Raw genomic sequence first — 18,682 nt, forward strand, 5'->3', positions numbered from 1 at the left:
AAACTGACTTTTTATTTACACAACAGACTTGTTATCTAATAAGAATCCATAAATATTTTCACAAGTGGGTGGGCTTTAGCGCTTGTGGTGCCTGGTGCAACAGTCTCTAGATGAACTTTATAACCCTTTCTCCAAGAGCTGACTAATGGCCCAAGCTGTGGGCTACTTGGATTTCCCAAACCAGCAGAGCTTTTTGCAGAGGCCTGTGTCAACAAAAAAAACACTTAGTTAAATAAAATGAAATGTTGTACAGCCTTGAATTCACTAAAAACAAACACACAGTTGCACTTCCTCTCCCCAGTCTTCATTCAGCTCCTGCAATGAGAAGACTGCTTTTCAGTAAAATAGAATGCAGCTCTCTCTCTAACTCTGATTGGCTGTTGCCAACCAATCAGTGTGAAGGTGTGTTTCACAAAACTGAAAATGTTTGGTATGAATGTGGGATGAGGGATGAGGAGTAAGGATGATGGATGAGGTATTAGAAGTAGAATCATGTCATATCAAAGTAGGAATCATGGAAGGTGGTTGAGAAGTAGGAATGTGAAACAGGGATGAGGGATAAGAAGTAGGAATGATGGAAGAGAAGTATGGATCATGGATGAAATGTAGGGATGATGGATGAGAAGTAGAAATGATGGTTGAGAAGTAGGGATAATGGATGAGAAATAGGGATGATGGATGAGAAGCAGGGATGAGGAGTGAGGAATGAGGATATCCTAAAATGGATGCTGTACACCCATCTTACTGCTTCCATGTTTTATGTCTTTAGGTGCCCAGATGTCAACTCACACTCTGAAAAATGCTGGCAGACAAATAAATAAGACACGGGACAACCATGGGTTGTTCCGACATCACACCATTTGGACAAGCTAAGAAGCAGTGATTCGAACTAAGGGTTATATTGTTTCACGAGCAAGATAGGATGCTGCGCAGGCATGCATCCACCTACACACACCCAACCCCGAACACAACGCCTCTTCTCTCTTTACACACTCTTTTGTTCTCTTAGGCTACAGTGCATTGTTCGAGCCCTGAGTCGAAACAGGAAACTCGTAGGCACCTCCTCACTTGATCGCTACATACAGTGGCGCTGTGAAATAATGGGCCAACCCCAAAACCGCCTGTGCCTTTAAGAAGCGGCCGCCCCGCGCACAGCTGCGCCTGTTTTTCAATAAATTTCACCGAGGGAAGTCGCCTAGGGCAGGGCTGTGCAGCGGGCGGAGCCTCGTTTTCCTTTTCCTTCTCTCTGGCGTGGACCGGTTAGCTTGCAGTCATGGTAAGCGGGCTGCGACTTTCAGAAGTTATATTTTAGGTGTTTTGAGCGTCTTCTACCCACCATGTCTTTCTACGGTTGTCTGATAACGCTGCGAAAAGGTCCATTCTTTGGGCTATGAGTGAATAAATTGCTTATGAACATTTTGTTATGTCGCCGTACGGTGCAGAGTCTGCTGTTCTGGCGCGTGGCAAATCTCTCATGTGGACTCTGATTCGACGGGGCTCTCTTTGTCTTTCTGCGCATCAGCACGAACTTTGTTCTGTAGCACAAAATGGATGAAGTTTCGCTCCATTTTCCTTCCAGGAGGAGAGACCTAAAATGGAGGGAAAGTAGACCATGCGCGGCATAGCTTGCTTTTTTTTAAGTGTTATTTTACATGGTTTTCAACAAGTGCGAACTGTGTTGCTCTGGCCTCATATTCACTGTTTTATTGTAAACTCAGCTTTTTTTTTAGGGGCTCGATGCGACGTGAGAGGCATTTTGGCGGAATTAGGGAATGCATACTGTCGTGTGTGTGTGTGGGTTGTTGGGGTTTTTTTTTTTTTTCATTTTTTTTTTCATTTTGATGTAATGGTTGGTAGAATTAGTTTAAAGTAGTTATGTTTTGTTGTAGTCGTTTTATGGTGTTCTCAACATTAGTTCGGAGGACAAACTTATATCAAGGTTTAGTAACGGTCGGATTTTTTTTTTCTTCATTTTGTTGCTAATCACGCGAATGTAGTGGTGTTAAGGGGGTGGGGGGTGTACACGTCTCGAGGTCACTACGGATTATATACGAAGCGATTCTTTTAAGGGTGCTGGGATAAGTGAAGACTAATAATTAAACTTTAGTTCTGGGCGAGCTGGACCGTTTCCTGCGCCCATAAAGCGCGACGGAGCTGATCGCGAGAGGAGGGGCGCTAGATGCTTCAAACAGCTAATAGGCTGTGAACGTGGCGTTGACAGTGTGACTGCTACCATAATCCTCATCCATACTTGCAGTGTGGGGAGCCTCCCGTGGCCCCCGCGTCTCCTTGGGTGAAGCGGTGCACTTCGCAGCGCTAGTGATGGTAGGAGCTCCCGTTTACAGATCTCCTCGGGGGGTGATGGGTGGTGGGTTTTGATTGAGGTAGGCGTGGTATGCGCAACTGTTTGTGAGGGGGTAAATAAGTATTTTTGGCTTGCTACGAATTCACTTCTGGCGCTTAAATTACAGCGGCGGCATCGCCTCTACGTCTGTCTCGATCAGTAATAGATCGAACTTAATCAGCTTGAAGTCCGGAGGCAAGAGGTTGATAACTATTAAATTGCTGAGCAAATTTAAATCTGTCAATCACTGACGACTTCAGCCAGCCTTGACAATATTAGGCAGCGGTGCTGTGCATTCTGGGACTTGAAGTTCCACTCTAAACTTTCATGTTTGTGCTTAAGCATCCCAACTTAGAAAATAATGTTGGGTAAAGATCAGGGGTGGCCAAAGAAGTAGAGCCTCGTGAAGGGTCTAAAATGTGGCTGGTCGCCTCATCCTGGCTCCGCGCTGAGGAAAGAAGTTGGGCGTTGTGCATGACTTTACGAGTTTCTGTGCTCCAAAGGCACAAAGATAAAACCGAATTTATAAACCAGCCCACTGAGCGCCACAGGTGACAAACCGTGCATCCATGCTCAGAAATCAAAATCAAGCGATGGTGCAGTCGCCTCTAACCCTCCTTGGAAATCTGTATGCTCCGTTTAATTCCTGAGTCACTAAAAAAGACCTATTCAAGCACGAGGTTGCCACCCCCGCAGGTCAGGGGTGCATGGGCCAACCCCGTAGTCTTTCATAGCCTTCAAAGCAACTGCTGCATTCCCTGCTATGGCCATGTGTGTAACCCCGGTGTATTCTGCATCCAGCGTCTCCAGCTGTGGACGTAAATGTTGCATTTTTTACTTATGTAACCGTTAATCCATTAGCACAAAACATCAAACAAGCCACTGCTGGTTCAGCGACCAGTTGGTTCACTGATTAAATACAGGTGTCTCTTCTTTCGTCCCTCTACCTGACACAAGCTGTAAGATTAGGATATATTGGGGTAAGATTACTATAGGGGCTACTCCTGAAAAATGCCCCTGACCTTTTGAGAAGATTAATAGTGAGCAAAATGTTGACACTAGGGGAGGTTGCACTGCATGACTTTTGAAGTACAGTGCTTAAGTCCTGGTTGCAACAGACCCATTGTGGGCTCACTAAGAGCGTAAAGCCACCCATCCCTTACCATTAGTTGGATTTGTCACTCCATTTTCTTGCTTATTAATAAGTGGCTTTTGTCCCAGTTTCTCTATCTTTTATGTGTCTGCCCTTGAGAATAGCAAATTTACCATCTCTCTAATTGGTGGGCTGCTAACTTTCCACTGAATACTCTCAGAACTCTTCCCTTTTTGGTTAAACACTCAAAGTGCATATTTTTTCATCTTTCTCTCTGCTGTGTTTTTATTTCTCTTGTACTCCCCGTCCCTTGTGCTTCGTGGTGTTCTCCTTGTGCACTTCTATGCTCTGTTGCTCTCACTTCAGTGTGCTTGTTCTCACCAGCGCTGTGGATTCTAGCCTGAATTCCCGAATGTATGCTTCTCCCTCGTACAATGTTGTCTCCTTGTTCTGTTATCCCATCGCCTCTGGGTTGCGGGGTTGTGTGTTTTTTTTTTTTTTTTGCACCAACTTTGTTTTTAACAGACTGATATATGTGGCTTCTGTTATCTTGTATCATCAGTAGAAAAAACACAGGCACTACTGAGCATCCCAAAAGGCACTGGCAAAGCCTCCGGGACCCATAGGCAAGACCCTTTGACTTTGCCAATGTTATTACCTATGTGAATAGGGGAGGAGAAAATAGAATACGATTTCACCTTGTATGCACTTTTAACTTTGCAGGTACCATGTTAATCTAAAAAAAATCCACGTAATTGGTGACCATCACTGCTGACTTTTCTACCCCAGTTATGTAGTCACTATCTCAACTCTGTTCACATGTGATTAAGGCTCACTGTGTTCCATGTTTTAAAGTTGGCTATAGCCAGAAAAACATTGCTCTGTCTGAATGTGAATAAAAACGAAAATGCTGTCAGTCAGGAGTGCCAGGGTAACAGCTGTGGGTACTGATAGGTGAAAGGTGGGCGGAGGGGTGCTTTTTTTTAATTGGGGTTAAAGAGCAGCATATATGCAGAAGGTTGGTTCGGAAACTTGCATATTTTCACCCAAGTATTGACTGAATTATGTGGGTGTTCCTATCATTGGAACCAGTCAGGCATACAAGTTTGCGCTTTTATTAGCTAAACATAAAAATACTCGTTTCAGCTTTATATTTAGTCATAAATTATGACTAAACGGCTAATATTAGCGAGAAACTAATCTGGATAAATATAGACAAATGTTAGAAAAAAAAATTAAACTCTGAGCCCTAGTTGAGATATACTGATTCGAGCTAAGCTCCCCATGGGCCCCCTACATATCCACAAGATGGTCGTTGCCAGGCGGTATCTCATGGTGAGGCACGCCACTAGAAGTTAGTAAGCTAACTCCACCTCCCAACAGACTCCAATTACTTTAATTGATCCCCAAAACGGGGGGTACTAAGACTGATCAAGGGCACTCAGTTCGTTCCAGCCCCTCCCTGTGCCTCGGAAATCTTACTGTCCTAGGAGGCTCTCTTCCTAGACCTCCCTTCATGCTGTTCCACAGCCACCCCAGCTGCATTGGAGGCAGGGGCCGGATTTAGTGCTGGTGGCGCCCAGTGCTCCCCCCCCCCCCCGCAAAAACCACCACCTCCTCAGATTCCCTAACTACCACCGAACAAAAGTGCCTTCATCTCTCCATAGGCCCCTTCTGAGACATTTCATTTGTTTTAAAGCCCTGGTAAAGACTGAATTTACTAATAAGTGTGTATCTACCCAAGGAACCATTCTAAGCAGTATTAGGAAAAGCTAATGAAAGCTTGGGGATAAAAACAGAATTTCATAACGTGTTGTTCAGGGTGCTTGCAGTGCCTCGATAACAGTTCCCCTCCTATTTAAAGGTTTCGCCTTGTGAACTGCGATAACAAAAGAATCTTTGACAAAAACAGTAATCCACTCAGATATGCACATAAAATGCAGTCCTGTGATCTGCACGGGTACGAGTTACGTGTAGCAGATAAATTAACCCTCTGACAATAGTTTTTTTTTTTAATCGTCAACTTTTGCTAAACACAGGGCCCCTCCCTAGATCAGCGCGGATGCTCCAGTCGCACGGCCCTGAGTGGAGGTTGATCCGATAACCAATGCTTCTTTGACTCCCCAACGGAGGCTGGCCTTCTCTCTGATCCAAACCAAGATATATTAAGACCACAACTTGGATCTGTGCTTAATTTGTGTGGTGTATTATTTATTTATTTATTTTTTTTAAAGTACCAGAGCCCTTGCCAGAAGGCCCCTGCGACATTCACCACCTATTGCCATCGCTACCACTGACAAAATCAAAACGACTACTAACCATCAGATTACTAAAGTTTTGCCAGTTCATTCTATTTCAGCCCAAAGCGATAGGAATGGATAAGGTGGCAGGTATTAGACACTTTAAATGTATATCCAACTAATAGACAACCATTGTTGTACTCCTATCCAAACTCGACAAGCATCACCACCATGATGGCACTGTCATACGAGCCGGTGTTGACAAGTGCCAGTCCCGAGCAGCAGAAACCACCGGTTCAAATTAAGCACTGACTTAGATACAGGGACTTATACATAATGCTCACTTCATTAGATGTAGCCTGCCTCCTTCATCCCATGTTTATTTCAATGCTTTGAAAATGCCAGTTTGCGAGTTTACTCGCAATAAAGGACTGATCTTGAACCCATATACATCATAAAACTGCAGACCAATGAGTATGGCTAAAGTGTGTGTGTGATTGGGGCTGTTCTTTACTTGGGTGATATGAATGACATAGACAATTCAGCCTTAATTCTGATCAGTCAGAGAATTCTCCTCTGCAGAACACCCCTGTGATTCACAGCCACCCAGCTATAATTGGGGGGGGGGGGGGGTGTGTGTGTGTGTGTGTGTGTGTGTCAGATAGCACTGGGCAGGAACCACTAGTTTTCGCTCATTTCTTCGCTCTGTAAGAGGGGCGGTTATATTCGGATCTCCTTGAAACGGAGCCACACATGCACTTAAAATTGCATCTTTCTTCGCTGCTGTTTACCGCGCATTTTAGACGGAAGTGGCTTTTTGTTAACGGATCCTGCCTCGAGCAGCTTTGCACTGACACGTTTCTTCTAATCTTATGCAACTTCAGTTTGTTCTCCGGCTGAAGACGGTTCAACGCGCGGGGGGAGGTTTGCACAAACTAAATGGGATGGCTGCCGACAGGGGCGTCGCCTCCGCTGGTGCAGCGGGTGCACAGGCTATGAATATTGATGCATTTCAGTTCAAACAGCGGGGGCACGCTTCCTTCCCTGCACTACTAAGGCCCATGACACGCCTACGCAAGTTTGAAGTACAGCCTGTACCCATCTCCACGTGATCAACTCAAACACCCCTTTCCTCGCATCAAGGCATCTTGCGCAGCTTTGTGTGTTTGTCTTAATTGTGAGACTTTATTTGCAAGTGTTAACGTGGTCTTGTGCAGATTGTGCACCCATCGTGTTTGTGTCCTGACTGGGGTGAATGCCTGGACTTGGTTGACTAAAAGTTGGGTTAAAACCTGCTTTAGAAAGCAGCTGGTATAGGTGATTAGTTGATAAATGCAACCCCCGTAATAATCATAGCCTATGCTTGAGGGCCCTGGATTTCTAGTAGAGAATATTTTCCTACTTTAAAATCTAGGACAACAATTTCTAGGGACGCAGATGCTTACATAAGAATAGTGGCATGCATTAGGCAATTTTGAGAACCCGAACTCCATCTGGACAGATTGTAGACATGAACATAACCTAGGCTTTAATATATATATATATATATATATATTTTATTTGGGGGGGGGGGGGATGCTAAGCTTGCCCATCACTTCACCTAGCCATTGAGTAGCAAACTGGGCTTTGAAAGAGTACATATGTAATTTTTAGAATTACATAAAGTTTAAACCTGGAATTGTATCCTACACAAGATCATACTTTCTAGCTGTATCTAATGCTGCATGTGACGAACTGTTTAGTTCACACTTATGATATCCTAAGGGGTGTGTACCTTGTTGAGCAACTTCTCATGCTTCTTATTGGAAACTACCTGAAAGCCAAGGGGCTTTTTGTTGATGTCAATCTACTGTGCTTCTCTGCAGAGGGAGTGTATATCTGTTCATGTTGGCCAAGCTGGAGTCCAGATGGGCAATGCCTGCTGGGAGCTGTACTGCCTGGAGCACGGGCTAATGCCAGATGGCATTATCTGCGAGGTGAAGTCTCTAGGGCAAGCAGACTCCTCCTTTGGTACCTTCTTCAGTGAGACTGGATCCGGCAAGCACGTGCCCAGGGCTGTGTTCATTGATCTTGAACCAACAGTTATAGGTGAGATGGTTCCCATAACTAACCTAGTAACTAGGGTTGGATTACTAGAAGGTGGTCTTTTGTGTTGCAGGGGTTAGTAGCAACATGGGAAGTGTGGTGATTCACTGGCAGTGTGTGGTACAGCTTGGGCGGAAAGTGGGTTGAAGAGTGAACTAATCAGATGCAACAGTGGGCAAACATGTAGGCACCGGTTGTTATAGTTTGAATAAAAGCAGCAGGAATCCTTTGTCGGTACCTGTGAAGTACCTCAGGGTTTCTCTATTTGATTGACCTTATGCTCTAATGTATTGCAGGTTATTGGGCTGGGCACATATGACCCAAGTAATTAGCCTGGTTAATGCAGAAATGTTGAATAAGATCTTTTTTGGGAGGGCTGGTGGCCTCCTGGGATGTGGGTCCAGGTTTCAATGACGAGGCTGTATTTTGTGTCCATGTTAACTTGACTGTGTGTTCTTCCCAGATGAGATCAGAACGGGGACGTACCGCACCCTGTTCCACCCTGAGCAGCTGATCACAGGAAAGGAAGATGCGGCAAACAACTACGCCCGCGGCCACTACACCATTGGCAAAGAGATTGTGGATTCAGTGTTGGACAGGGTCCGCAAGATGGTGAGATGATTAAGGATTCTGCATTTTGGTTTCAGTGGGTGTACTCCTTTGTATTGAAGTATTTCCTGACTGTTGCATATCCACAGAGGGCCTGACACGTTTGTCTCCGAAAGGTCCGTGCCTTTGTACTTAAGTGTAATGAATCCAGGTGGGGTAGGCACTACGATGAGCAAGTCTACTCACTATTTTCACACCTTTCTCAATCTGATTGCACAGTTGTTATACATGAGTCAATTTTCCAAGGTGTTAGAATGTGGGCAGGGGCTCTTGCTAGACATTCGTGCGATGTTTAAGGGCTGTACAAATGTAGCACATACCTTACCGCTGCAAAGCCCCCATTGCCCAGGTTACTCGCCTTTCTTCTTACTGTGTGTTTTTTAGCTAGTGTAAATGTGCCTGGCGCGTGGCGGCTGGAAGTGTTCCATAGCCCTTCAGATGCTGTGAACTGGTCCAGGTTCTCTACAGGACCATCAGTGGGGAATCTGTGTTGGGTGATGGTGACGTAGGAACCAGTCACAAGTGGCAGCTGAAAACACTTCAGCATTCTTTAACAGGCAGCCACAGGTTGTCCTGGGCAAGTCTTAATTTTATGGCAGCTGCTAAAGTAACGTACTTCTACCTATGCACCCTTATTGTAGGGTGAGGTTACCGTGGAAGAAATGCTAGATAATGTGTTGTGGACAAAAAGCTTGGACTTTAATTGGGCAGTTACTTACTTTTCAGCCCACTCTGATGTCTTGCAAACTAAAGTCTTCAATTAATAATCGACTTGCTGTGTTAGTAGTGAGTATAGTTGGACTGTTTTCCCCACCAATTTTCAGTAACAAACATCTTTCTAATTTTGCGTTGGTTTTGGGGGTGGAGGGAATAGAGCAAAAGGTTTTTCAGAAACCTACTGTACAGGAATACAATTTTAAAAGCGATTGAGCTTCAGCTTAATGTTACATAATCCAAGCATTTGCTTTGCATTCCCATCAGCAAAGCTGCTTTCTTTATGAGAACTCCAGAACCTATTGCAAAAATTGCTTACAAAGTGAAACTCTGGAAATTGATCCTTCACAGAGGAACCCTTCTGGTTTGTAGTTGCTGTACAAGGGATGGATTAATTTGTATGAAATCTGAGCAGGGTGTGGCAATTACCAGACTCTTATACACCACAGCATGAACAATTTGCTCTTTAGTTTTGAGGGCAAGCATGCCAATGGGCAAAATGTTAAAGCGCCCTCCAATCCGGTGCCTTGCACTGCTGTAAGTAATCCTTCCGCTCTCGTATTGGTTTCATCTGCTGCGCTGTTCTTTTGTCTTAGCAGGCCATGCACTCTCCCACAGCGTCTCTTAATGCAATGTGAGACTCTTATGCATTGCATTCCTTGTCCCTTCCCACAATTCTGTACTTGATTGAAGGTTTCATCCAACCCTGACCTGATTCATGACCCACAAGCGGGAGCGGCCACTATTGGTTTGCCGCAGGGGGTAGGCGCTGTGCCTTATTTGCCAATGGCGAAGTCTTTCAGCTGTTCATTTCCAGTCAGCTGTCTTCACACCAGCTGAAAATTCCAGCACTTCAGTCACCTTGTCTTCAGCTGAAATGCTTCCAACTGGGTTCACTGTCTGTTGGTTGTGTTTGGCTATTTTCCGGGTCATGCTGGGTGTTTTTTTGCTAGTGTGAGGCAAGAACTTGCCTGCTGCTGTACTACTATTTGTAACCATAATATACATGAGTTTTTTTTTTTTTCCATATCTTTTTCTCCTTGAGTACAAGATGCCCTAACTGACTTGGCTGTGTATTGTCGTTAGACATGCAGCTCTATTAGCCATCACTGCTCTTATTAATGGACTGTAGCATCCCCTCTGTGCGGGTATGGGCCCAGCACTCACAATGTGTTTTTTTTAATTTTTATTTAAAAAGGGTCTGAGTGTTGGATTACATGGGCTGCTTGTTGTTTGTGATGTCAGTAATAGATTTTGGGGAAAGTGGTCATGAATATTTGCTTCTGCGCAAGAAACCTATTGACTGGCTCCTATCGTTTCCTGTACTATCCCAAGGTAGCTGGATCAGTTCATTCTCCTGTCGGAAGTAGAGTAGATCATGCCCTCAAGGTCTCCCTCTTTAACCCTAATTTCCTAATCTCTCTTCCCCCTCCCCCCCCCTTTCTTCACGAAGCTCTTTCCCTCATAATTTCTCTTGTCTTCTCAATTATACCAGCTATCTCATGATCCATCGTGGCTTTTTCCACGAAACCTTGGGATAGTTAGGCCTCTAAGTACACCTGAAAGTTTTGTCCCCTTCTCGCCTCTATTGAGCCTCTTTCTGCAGTGCACATGCAGTATTTTATTTCCAAGTTGTATGACTTGTGAACTCGCGATTGGCTTCATGAAGCAGTGCAAGCACCACACGTGTCGCTTAGGGTAAGACATACCTTGATGAAGGTAGTCTTCTTAAAGACCTTTCAAACCTCTCCCATGGTGTGATTTTAATCTAGAGTATTTTTTTTAATTCCCATAATCGAATATGCTCTCTTGGGAATGCTCTGTGAGCAAGGCACTTGAAACTGTATCTACATCTTTCAGGGAGCACCATAATATCTGAAAATGTATTGACCAACATGTTGCGCTTCCAGCTGCCTTGTTCCCACTTCTGTTTAATTCTCTGAAAATTGCATCAGACCGTGTATACTGAATAACAAACTTGTTCTAATCTGTCCCAAATCAACCTTCAAGGGCATCTTAATGTAAGAGTTCCATTAATACCGCAGCACCGTATATTGTAATTCTGGAGTACCTTTTGTGAGGTGAGCTTCAGAAAATTGATAAGATTACAGAATGGAATTCTATTGATATCAGAGTAATGCTAATAATGTAATGCATGGGATTGATTCTGCAATTCTTGTATAAAGACCAGCCTCCAATTTTTTTTTAAATTGGTTACTTGTGACAAAACCAGTCAGTTTGTTCTGCAGCTGGGGGTAAAATTGAAGTGGCTGTTTTATAGCGCAAAACGAACTGTGGCTTCTGGGTGCGCCCCCCGCCCCTCTTATACTGGCTGTATAGTGGCAACCAGAAAGGAGATTCATGGCATGTTTATTTTTGCACTCCTAGTAAAGTTAGAATCTTTCTGCAAGTTTCTACATAGTCCCAGCTACTGCATTTCTTTTTTTTTAAACTGATTCTAGTATCTTGAAACGGACATCTCGCAGCATTTTGATATCATTTTGCACTACAGATTTTGCTCGTTTGCAAACATGCTACCTTTTATACAAAAGGGCTACATACTAAAAAATTCAGTCGTTTGTGGTAACGATGATGGTGTGATCATGTATTATAATGAATACATTACCCTCGGCTGTAGAAAAGGATTTTGCAAGCCACCTTGGAGTTCTATAATCTTTTTAAAGGAACTCTGATTTATACCATGTTCCTCTATCCCGGGTAACCACAAATTTTCCCAGGGGCCAACATTTTGGTCTTGATGTGCCTGAGGGCCACATTGATGCCCACAGGATGGCAGATGGGGAAGCAATGGCATTCAGGGGTTTGTTGGAGGTAAGATGGATTTAGGGGAAGCAAAGCATATAAATCTAATGTCTGAATTACAAAATATGATCGCATATAACCTAGGATTAATCCCAGCTTTCCCACTTTACCAAATTGGGTGATCCTAGGCAATTGTTGTATTCCACGTTCCATCCTTTGTATGGGCGAGCACAAACTGCTCCGTCTATTCTGTAATCTCTTTGGGCAACGCTAATAGCTCTAACTCAAACAAATGCGAGACCCGTTGCATTGAAAATGCTGGTTCTTCATTATCACATATGAGGACCTCTAAATACAAGCCTTCAGGATGTGCGGTGTACAAAATTTTAACGTGATGTCTTTAAAATGAAGGTGTTCCTAGTGTTTGTCGTGCAGGACAACTGTTACATCCTTTAACTCCAGTTAACCTGTAAATAAATGCTAACCTGTTAAACTTTTTTTTTATTATTATTTTTTTATATTGGTGCTGAGGTGAGTAAGCAGCAGCCCAGTGCTGCTCTTGACCAAGGGGCTGCATGTAAAGGTCAGGAGGGCCGCCCTTTGAGTTTCACTGCTCTTTATGGTTATAGAACTCCTTGGTAACTTGCAATATCCTTTTAGTGTACTGCAGAGGGTACTTTATTGCATATGTAGTGTTGGACTTAAACAAATTTACCATTTCTTGACATTCATTAACTTACTGACTGCCCTGTTACTATTTGTAGATAAGGAACAGAATGACTAAATATGTCCAAGTTAATTCTTTTTACACCTGGGGCAGGCCCTCTGACTGTAGAGGGGATAGGGTGTAGCTGGCTATGTGCAAATGTATGTTTCACATTGTGGAGACTATTTGAAAGGTTGGGTATATTTTTGCAAACTTTATCAGTGTATGAAAACTGTCTGAACACTTCATACGTTTTTCAATAGGGTATGAGATGCCATTTTAATTTTTAAAATAAGTTGGTGTTGTATTACAACCTTAACTACGACAGCTGGCAGCTTTTGTTTAAAGACTTCTACCAATCTGACCAGTATTGGCCCCTTCAAAAAGCAACACTTGATTTGATCGGAGTACTTGGGTTTATTGTACGGCTAACCCCACTGCTGTTTTAGTATTCACTACCTTGTGGTTGATTGTGTTGCCAGATTTTTACTGTTTTTGTTTGCATTGCAGGCGGATCAATGCAGTGGGCTTCAAGGATTCTTGATCTTCCACAGCTTTGGAGGTGGGACTGGCTCAGGTTTCACTTCCCTGTTGATGGAGCGTCTTTCAGTAGACTACGGCAAGAAGTCGAAGCTGGAGTTTTCGGTCTATCCTGCCCCAAGGATCTCCACTGCCGTAGTGGAGCCATACAACTCCATTCTGACCACCCACACAACTCTAGAGCATTCAGACTGTGCTTTCATGGTGGACAATGAGGCCATTTATGACATTTGCAATCGGAACCTTGACATTGAACGCCCTACTTACACCAACCTTAATAGGCTAATAGGACAGATTGTCTCTTCTATTACAGCTTCCCTCAGGTTTGACGGTGCCCTAAATGTTGACCTTACAGAGTTTCAAACTAATTTAGTACCTTATCCCAGAATCCACTTCCCTTTGGTCACCTACTCCCCAATTATATCTGCAGAAAAGGCCTACCACGAGCAGCTGTCTGTGCCAGAGATCACCAATGCCTGCTTCGAATATGCGAACCAGATGGTGAAATGTGATCCTAGGCGTGGCAAGTATATGGCCTGCTGCTTGCTCTATCGTGGCGATGTAGTGCCCAAAGATGTCAATGCAGCCATAGCTGCAATCAAGACAAGGAGGTCCATCCAGTTTGTGGACTGGTGTCCCACTGGGTTCAAGGTGGGCATCAACTACCAACCCCCTACTGTGGTCCCCGGAGGAGACCTGGCTAAAGTCCAGCGGGCAGTCTGCATGTTGAGTAACACAACTGCGATTGCTGAAGCATGGGCCCGGCTTGACCACAAGTTTGACTTGATGTATTCCAAAAGGGCCTTTGTGCACTGGTATGTTGGGGAGGGCATGGAGGAGGGAGAGTTTTCTGAAGCACGGGAGGATTTGGCTGCACTTGAGAAAGATTATGAAGAAGTGGGGACAGATTCGGCTGACGGGGTGGAGGAGGATGAAGATGAGTTTTAAGTAATGCACATTGGCCTTGTATGCTTAATGGGAAGACCTGCTTGGGAAAAAGATGAGGCCGAATGTTAGATTGAACCTATAATCCCTTTAAAGGGTCCAATCAGTCCAGTTAATATGGCCTAACTTAAAGCTATGAACCTGCCCAGAAGATAGCACTTGTCAAGCTGGCATTTCCGTAATGCTAGCTCAACGTAAGCTCCATCATTGACTGCCTAGTTTATTTAAGGGAAGACTAATACCTTTTTGTAAAAAAATAAACTATGAAGATGCAATTTTTTTGTTTCTCTTTCATTTACCCATTTGATTTGTGTGGTGTTAAACTAGTTAATGATCTCCTGAGATGCACTATCTAGATAGCCCTCTTCCACTAGTGCGGTGACATTTGTGAGCAGGTTTAAGTCTGAAGTCGCTCCTGTTGATGCTATCCATTATTTTTAACGACCTATTTACACTTTTTGCTGCATTCAAGTGAAGAGTTGGACATTTTCACAATGTCTCAATGTAGGCATCCTGTTGTCCCTCATGTCAACACAACCTCTAGGAGGCACTGGAGAAGATGGGAGCAGGGGTTAAGGAGGGACTAGGGTGGGATAATGACTATCTAGTGGAGTTTTCTATGGTCTTTCTTTCACTTTTTTTTTAACCAAATATTTCATAAAGCCTTAACCATGATGGACCAAAACATACATCAATAGTTTCTGTAGTACATATGTATCAATGAATTTTCAGGCCACAAATGATTACATCTCAACACGGAAGCGAAGAGTATAACGTGGTTTGGGTAGCACTGTTTTAAATAAAAAAATTAAAAAAATAAAAATATACCTTGTGGATTTTGTGGATACGGAGTTGATATGTTTTGTACCAACTACTGTGTATCTGGCTTTTTACTTTTTTGGGAGGTGGGGGATGGATGTTACTAGTAGTCGTGACAATTTGGTCCTGGAGTTTTCCCATAGATAATTTTTATATAGTGTTAAACAGCTGAAGACTTCCTGGGTGGGGCTTGGCTGATAAGACACATGGCGTATGGCTGATTCTTCTCCAGAATCCAAGAACGTTAGGTTTATGGTTTAAGTGGGTGTTTGTTGCAAATATTCTTTATTTGCATGGTTTTCATCCCCCCTCTTCCAGTGGTTGGGATTAAGACTGCTTTTGATGTGTAAAGAGGTGGGATATAGGGGTTGAAATATGTTTCTTTTTAGGTAGTTGGGAAAGGTGACTCGGCCTTGCTGTAACGTAATATAGTTTTTGGTTTTTTTGTAATGTCCTCCAGACGTATGAGTAAATTTTAGTCTGGTTCAAAATAATTCAAAACATAAAATCACAATAATCCATTCTGATCTATTGGTTCTGCAGCACTACATTACCCCTGCCGACCTACTTTAAGAACTGTAAATTACTAAAGTGTTAATTTTTTTTTTTAAATAAATCATTCATAAAACATCAACCCTTATATCCTGCTGACTGGTACTGACCAATCGCATTCAGCTTATCAGTATTATGGCTTTTATATAGTGCTCCATACCTCTGAGGCTTATAAGCACTTTGCGTTGCGTCAAGATTTTGCATTTGGGTGAGCACATGGTTGAGGTGTTGGTTTTAGTTGGGCCACTCATGGTATGTGTTATGTGGTGATTGGAGCCATGCTTTGAACATTGTGCAGTGAACTAGGGGCTGTGCTTAATGTGTGTCGAAGTCAGATTTGCTCAACAGATTTCCAGGAGGCTGCTACCCTAGATGCAATTGAGGTCCATATCGTATCCGTCTACCTGCAATGAGAGCTTGCTGTGGGCTCAGGTTGGGGGGTGGGGGGACGGAGCTAAGGATCTAGATTTTTCTGGTGGTAAAGGAGTTTTCACAGCTTTGTTGCATTCGCTCTAGTCTGTGAACGTAGAGAGGACCTTCAAAGTATATACCATGCCTATAGTGTCGACAGTAAAGTACTAGGTCATTGGCAACTTGCCTCTCTTGTGAAAAGGAAATGTAAAAATTGACATTATGTAGAAGTATCCCTTGATAACCAAAGTGTGCCACAAGTGATGAACTAGAATCCATGACTTACAAATTAATTAATTACGTGGTTAAATGGGTTCATAGGTAGGGGCCAGATGGTAATTGATCCACTTCCTGGAAGCTAATATTGCCCCCACTTTTTTGATACTTTAATACAGGTGTGAGACATGTACAATCCAATTACAATATGGCAAGGGCAGCCACCTAGAAACTGATCGAAAGAAAATTAGTACAGTTATATGCAACACATGTCGCATCATCATAACTCATGATCCATGTGTTCATCTTTCCCACCCCCACCTTCGGTCTACCCCCAACCGCAGAAGGGTAAACAGTCATTTGTCTGCCAGGACAAACTGTCAGCCAGAGCATTTCATAACTGACCATACCTGAACTTCCCTGCCTCTGTGTGATGGTAGACTCTGTGTCAACATATCAGTGAAAAAGGCCCAGGGTTCTCCCATTGCGGGGGGTAGGGATATTGAACTAGGTGGCTCACCACTTAATTGCATAAGCAGCTGTTTCCTTTTGCATAAAACAGTAGGTGGGTCCTTTGCATATTGCTTGCCAACCTTTCCACAGCAAGTATAGGCCCTTGTTCTAGGGCCTTGTTTTCAGTCTTGGAAAATCCAACTTTCAAGGGTCTCGTTTCCTCCCTCTGTACTTGCTTGGGTACCAAACAATAATAAAATCCCCCAGGCCAAGAAAAATTCTCCATGGACTATCTCTTCGGGGAGGTTTACCAGGAATGTATCCTGAGCAGAGTTGGGCGCATATATTGCGGCTATGCTGGAAGGTCATCCTTCAAGTGCACCAACAAAGATGAGATATCTAACCTCCCTTTTGGTTAGAACTTGTGAGACTCCCATATGGCGGTTGAATCAGATTGCCACTCTACTTTTATTTAGTGCTGGCTGAGATTTAATAACCAGATGGGTATGCCATACAGCAAGCACAGCCAGGGGTGATATCTGTCGTTCTCTAAGGACCAGCGGGTGAGGGCTTTAACTGCCCCAAAAGTAACCAGGTGTTATAAAGAGGCCCCCTCCAGCTATTCTGGCACCTGCCCCTACGGGCCAGAGCATTTCTGCCTGGTTAGAGCCGGTCCGCCAGTGAGAATTCACTCTCTCCTGCTTCTGTCAGGCCAATAGGCATCACAAAAACCCAACATGGGGGTCTGCCCCAAGTTCAGACCTCAGATCCCCAGCGACCTTTCATCTCCCTGGCAATTCCCATATGGGGATAGTCCCTACGTCTCCTATGTAAACCCCCTGGATTATACATTGTGGGCTCATTGATTTCAGCTGTGTTCTGTGCTTTCTAGTCTACAGAAACAGTTACACGTTATGTCTAGACCTGCTACAGCGATCTAAGCGGTTTCTCCCTAAGGAATCCCGGCTAGGTGGAAACATGTCTAGGGCTGCTTGGGTTCCGAGAGGGCATACACTTGCACTCAGGGCATATCCCTTTCAATGTGGAGGTTAATCCACACATGTAATGACACGTGCCCAAAACAGTGGACTGCATCAAGAGTAATTGCCAGTGGTTGAGAATAATTAATTCTGATCATCTGTCATTTTGCTTTTGTTCTGAAACGTTTGCGCTGCTCTTCTTTGGGGGAGACCTCTGCTGTGATATTCTTGAGATGGGATCATGAAAGATCTGCAGAGCAGTGTCCTGGCTTTTTCCGCATGTTCAAAAATGTACTGTGAGGACACCTCTTCAAGGATAAAAGCCTTGTCCGGAATGTCTTCTCAAAGCGAGCCCTTTGAATGGGTTGTCTTTCGGCATTCTTCTGCATTTTAGGGTAAATCTCACCACCCTGCGCTTGAACCTACATAAATCCACCTGCCCATCAAGGCTGTGATGGAAAGGCTGAATACGCCTGTCACTGCAGTATGGCAGCAGGTTCCAGTTGGTGTGGCTTTGGTAGCGTGCAAGTACCACGGAGTTGAGAGCAGCAACTGGAAGGTAGCATGGGTCCTCTTGTGAGTAGTTGTATGGGGAGATGTATTGTTTCTAGGTAAGGTTTCCCCTCCGTCCATATCGCCCACTGAGGTATACCTCCATCTCTTGCTCATCCTCTGCTGTTCCATCCATGACTGCCTGATGACTAAGACCTTTTGCCAACCCCCCACTATTTCGACATACAATGTGATGCGTGTGTTTTGTTGCAGACCATTCCATCCTAAATCCTTCCTTGTAGCTTGTCTCCTTACTTCCATTTCTCTTGCTCGCCTGAGTGCTCCCAGGCGAAAAAACAGACCAAGCTTTTCAGACCAACATGAATTTGTGTGACCCCTTGGAAGATAGTTTGTTTCTCATCGGAGTCCGTCTAATGCCCGGCACCCAGGGCCCTTGCTTTAGTGGAAGACATTCGCGTTTCGGGGAACCACTTTTTTCATAATCGACAGACCAAAAAAAAAAAGTAGTTTGAACTGAGATGTGCAGGAGCCAACCCAGACTGCAAACATGTATCCGATCAGTGCTTGTGAATGGACGTAGCTGTTGAAAACCTGTCTCGTCTTCACAAAGCAGTGTATGAACCTACGCCCTCCCCCCTCCACTTTCTGCAGTGTGCTCCGGAAGTGATAGCGCTTCTGTGCCAGGTTGTAAAACATGGT

General features: G+C 44.0%; 1 protein-coding gene across 1 annotated transcript; it reads left to right on the forward strand.

Moving 5' to 3' along the window:
* Positions 1–1,007: 1,007 nt before the first annotated feature.
* Positions 1,008–14,314, forward strand: LOC138288078 (tubulin alpha-1 chain-like). The gene is made up of 4 exons (XM_069229306.1): positions 1,008–1,276; positions 7,543–7,765; positions 8,226–8,374; positions 13,065–14,314. Exons 1-4 carry the CDS (start codon positions 1,274–1,276, stop codon positions 14,040–14,042), a joined length of 1,353 nt encoding a protein of 450 aa, XP_069085407.1. The 5' UTR covers positions 1,008–1,273; the 3' UTR covers positions 14,043–14,314.
* The last annotated feature ends 4,368 nt before the right edge of the window (positions 14,315–18,682 follow it).

Source organism: Pleurodeles waltl, chromosome 4_1, assembly GCF_031143425.1.
Source record: "Pleurodeles waltl isolate 20211129_DDA chromosome 4_1, aPleWal1.hap1.20221129, whole genome shotgun sequence".
In the NCBI taxonomy this organism is placed as follows: domain Eukaryota; kingdom Metazoa; phylum Chordata; class Amphibia; order Caudata; family Salamandridae; genus Pleurodeles; species Pleurodeles waltl.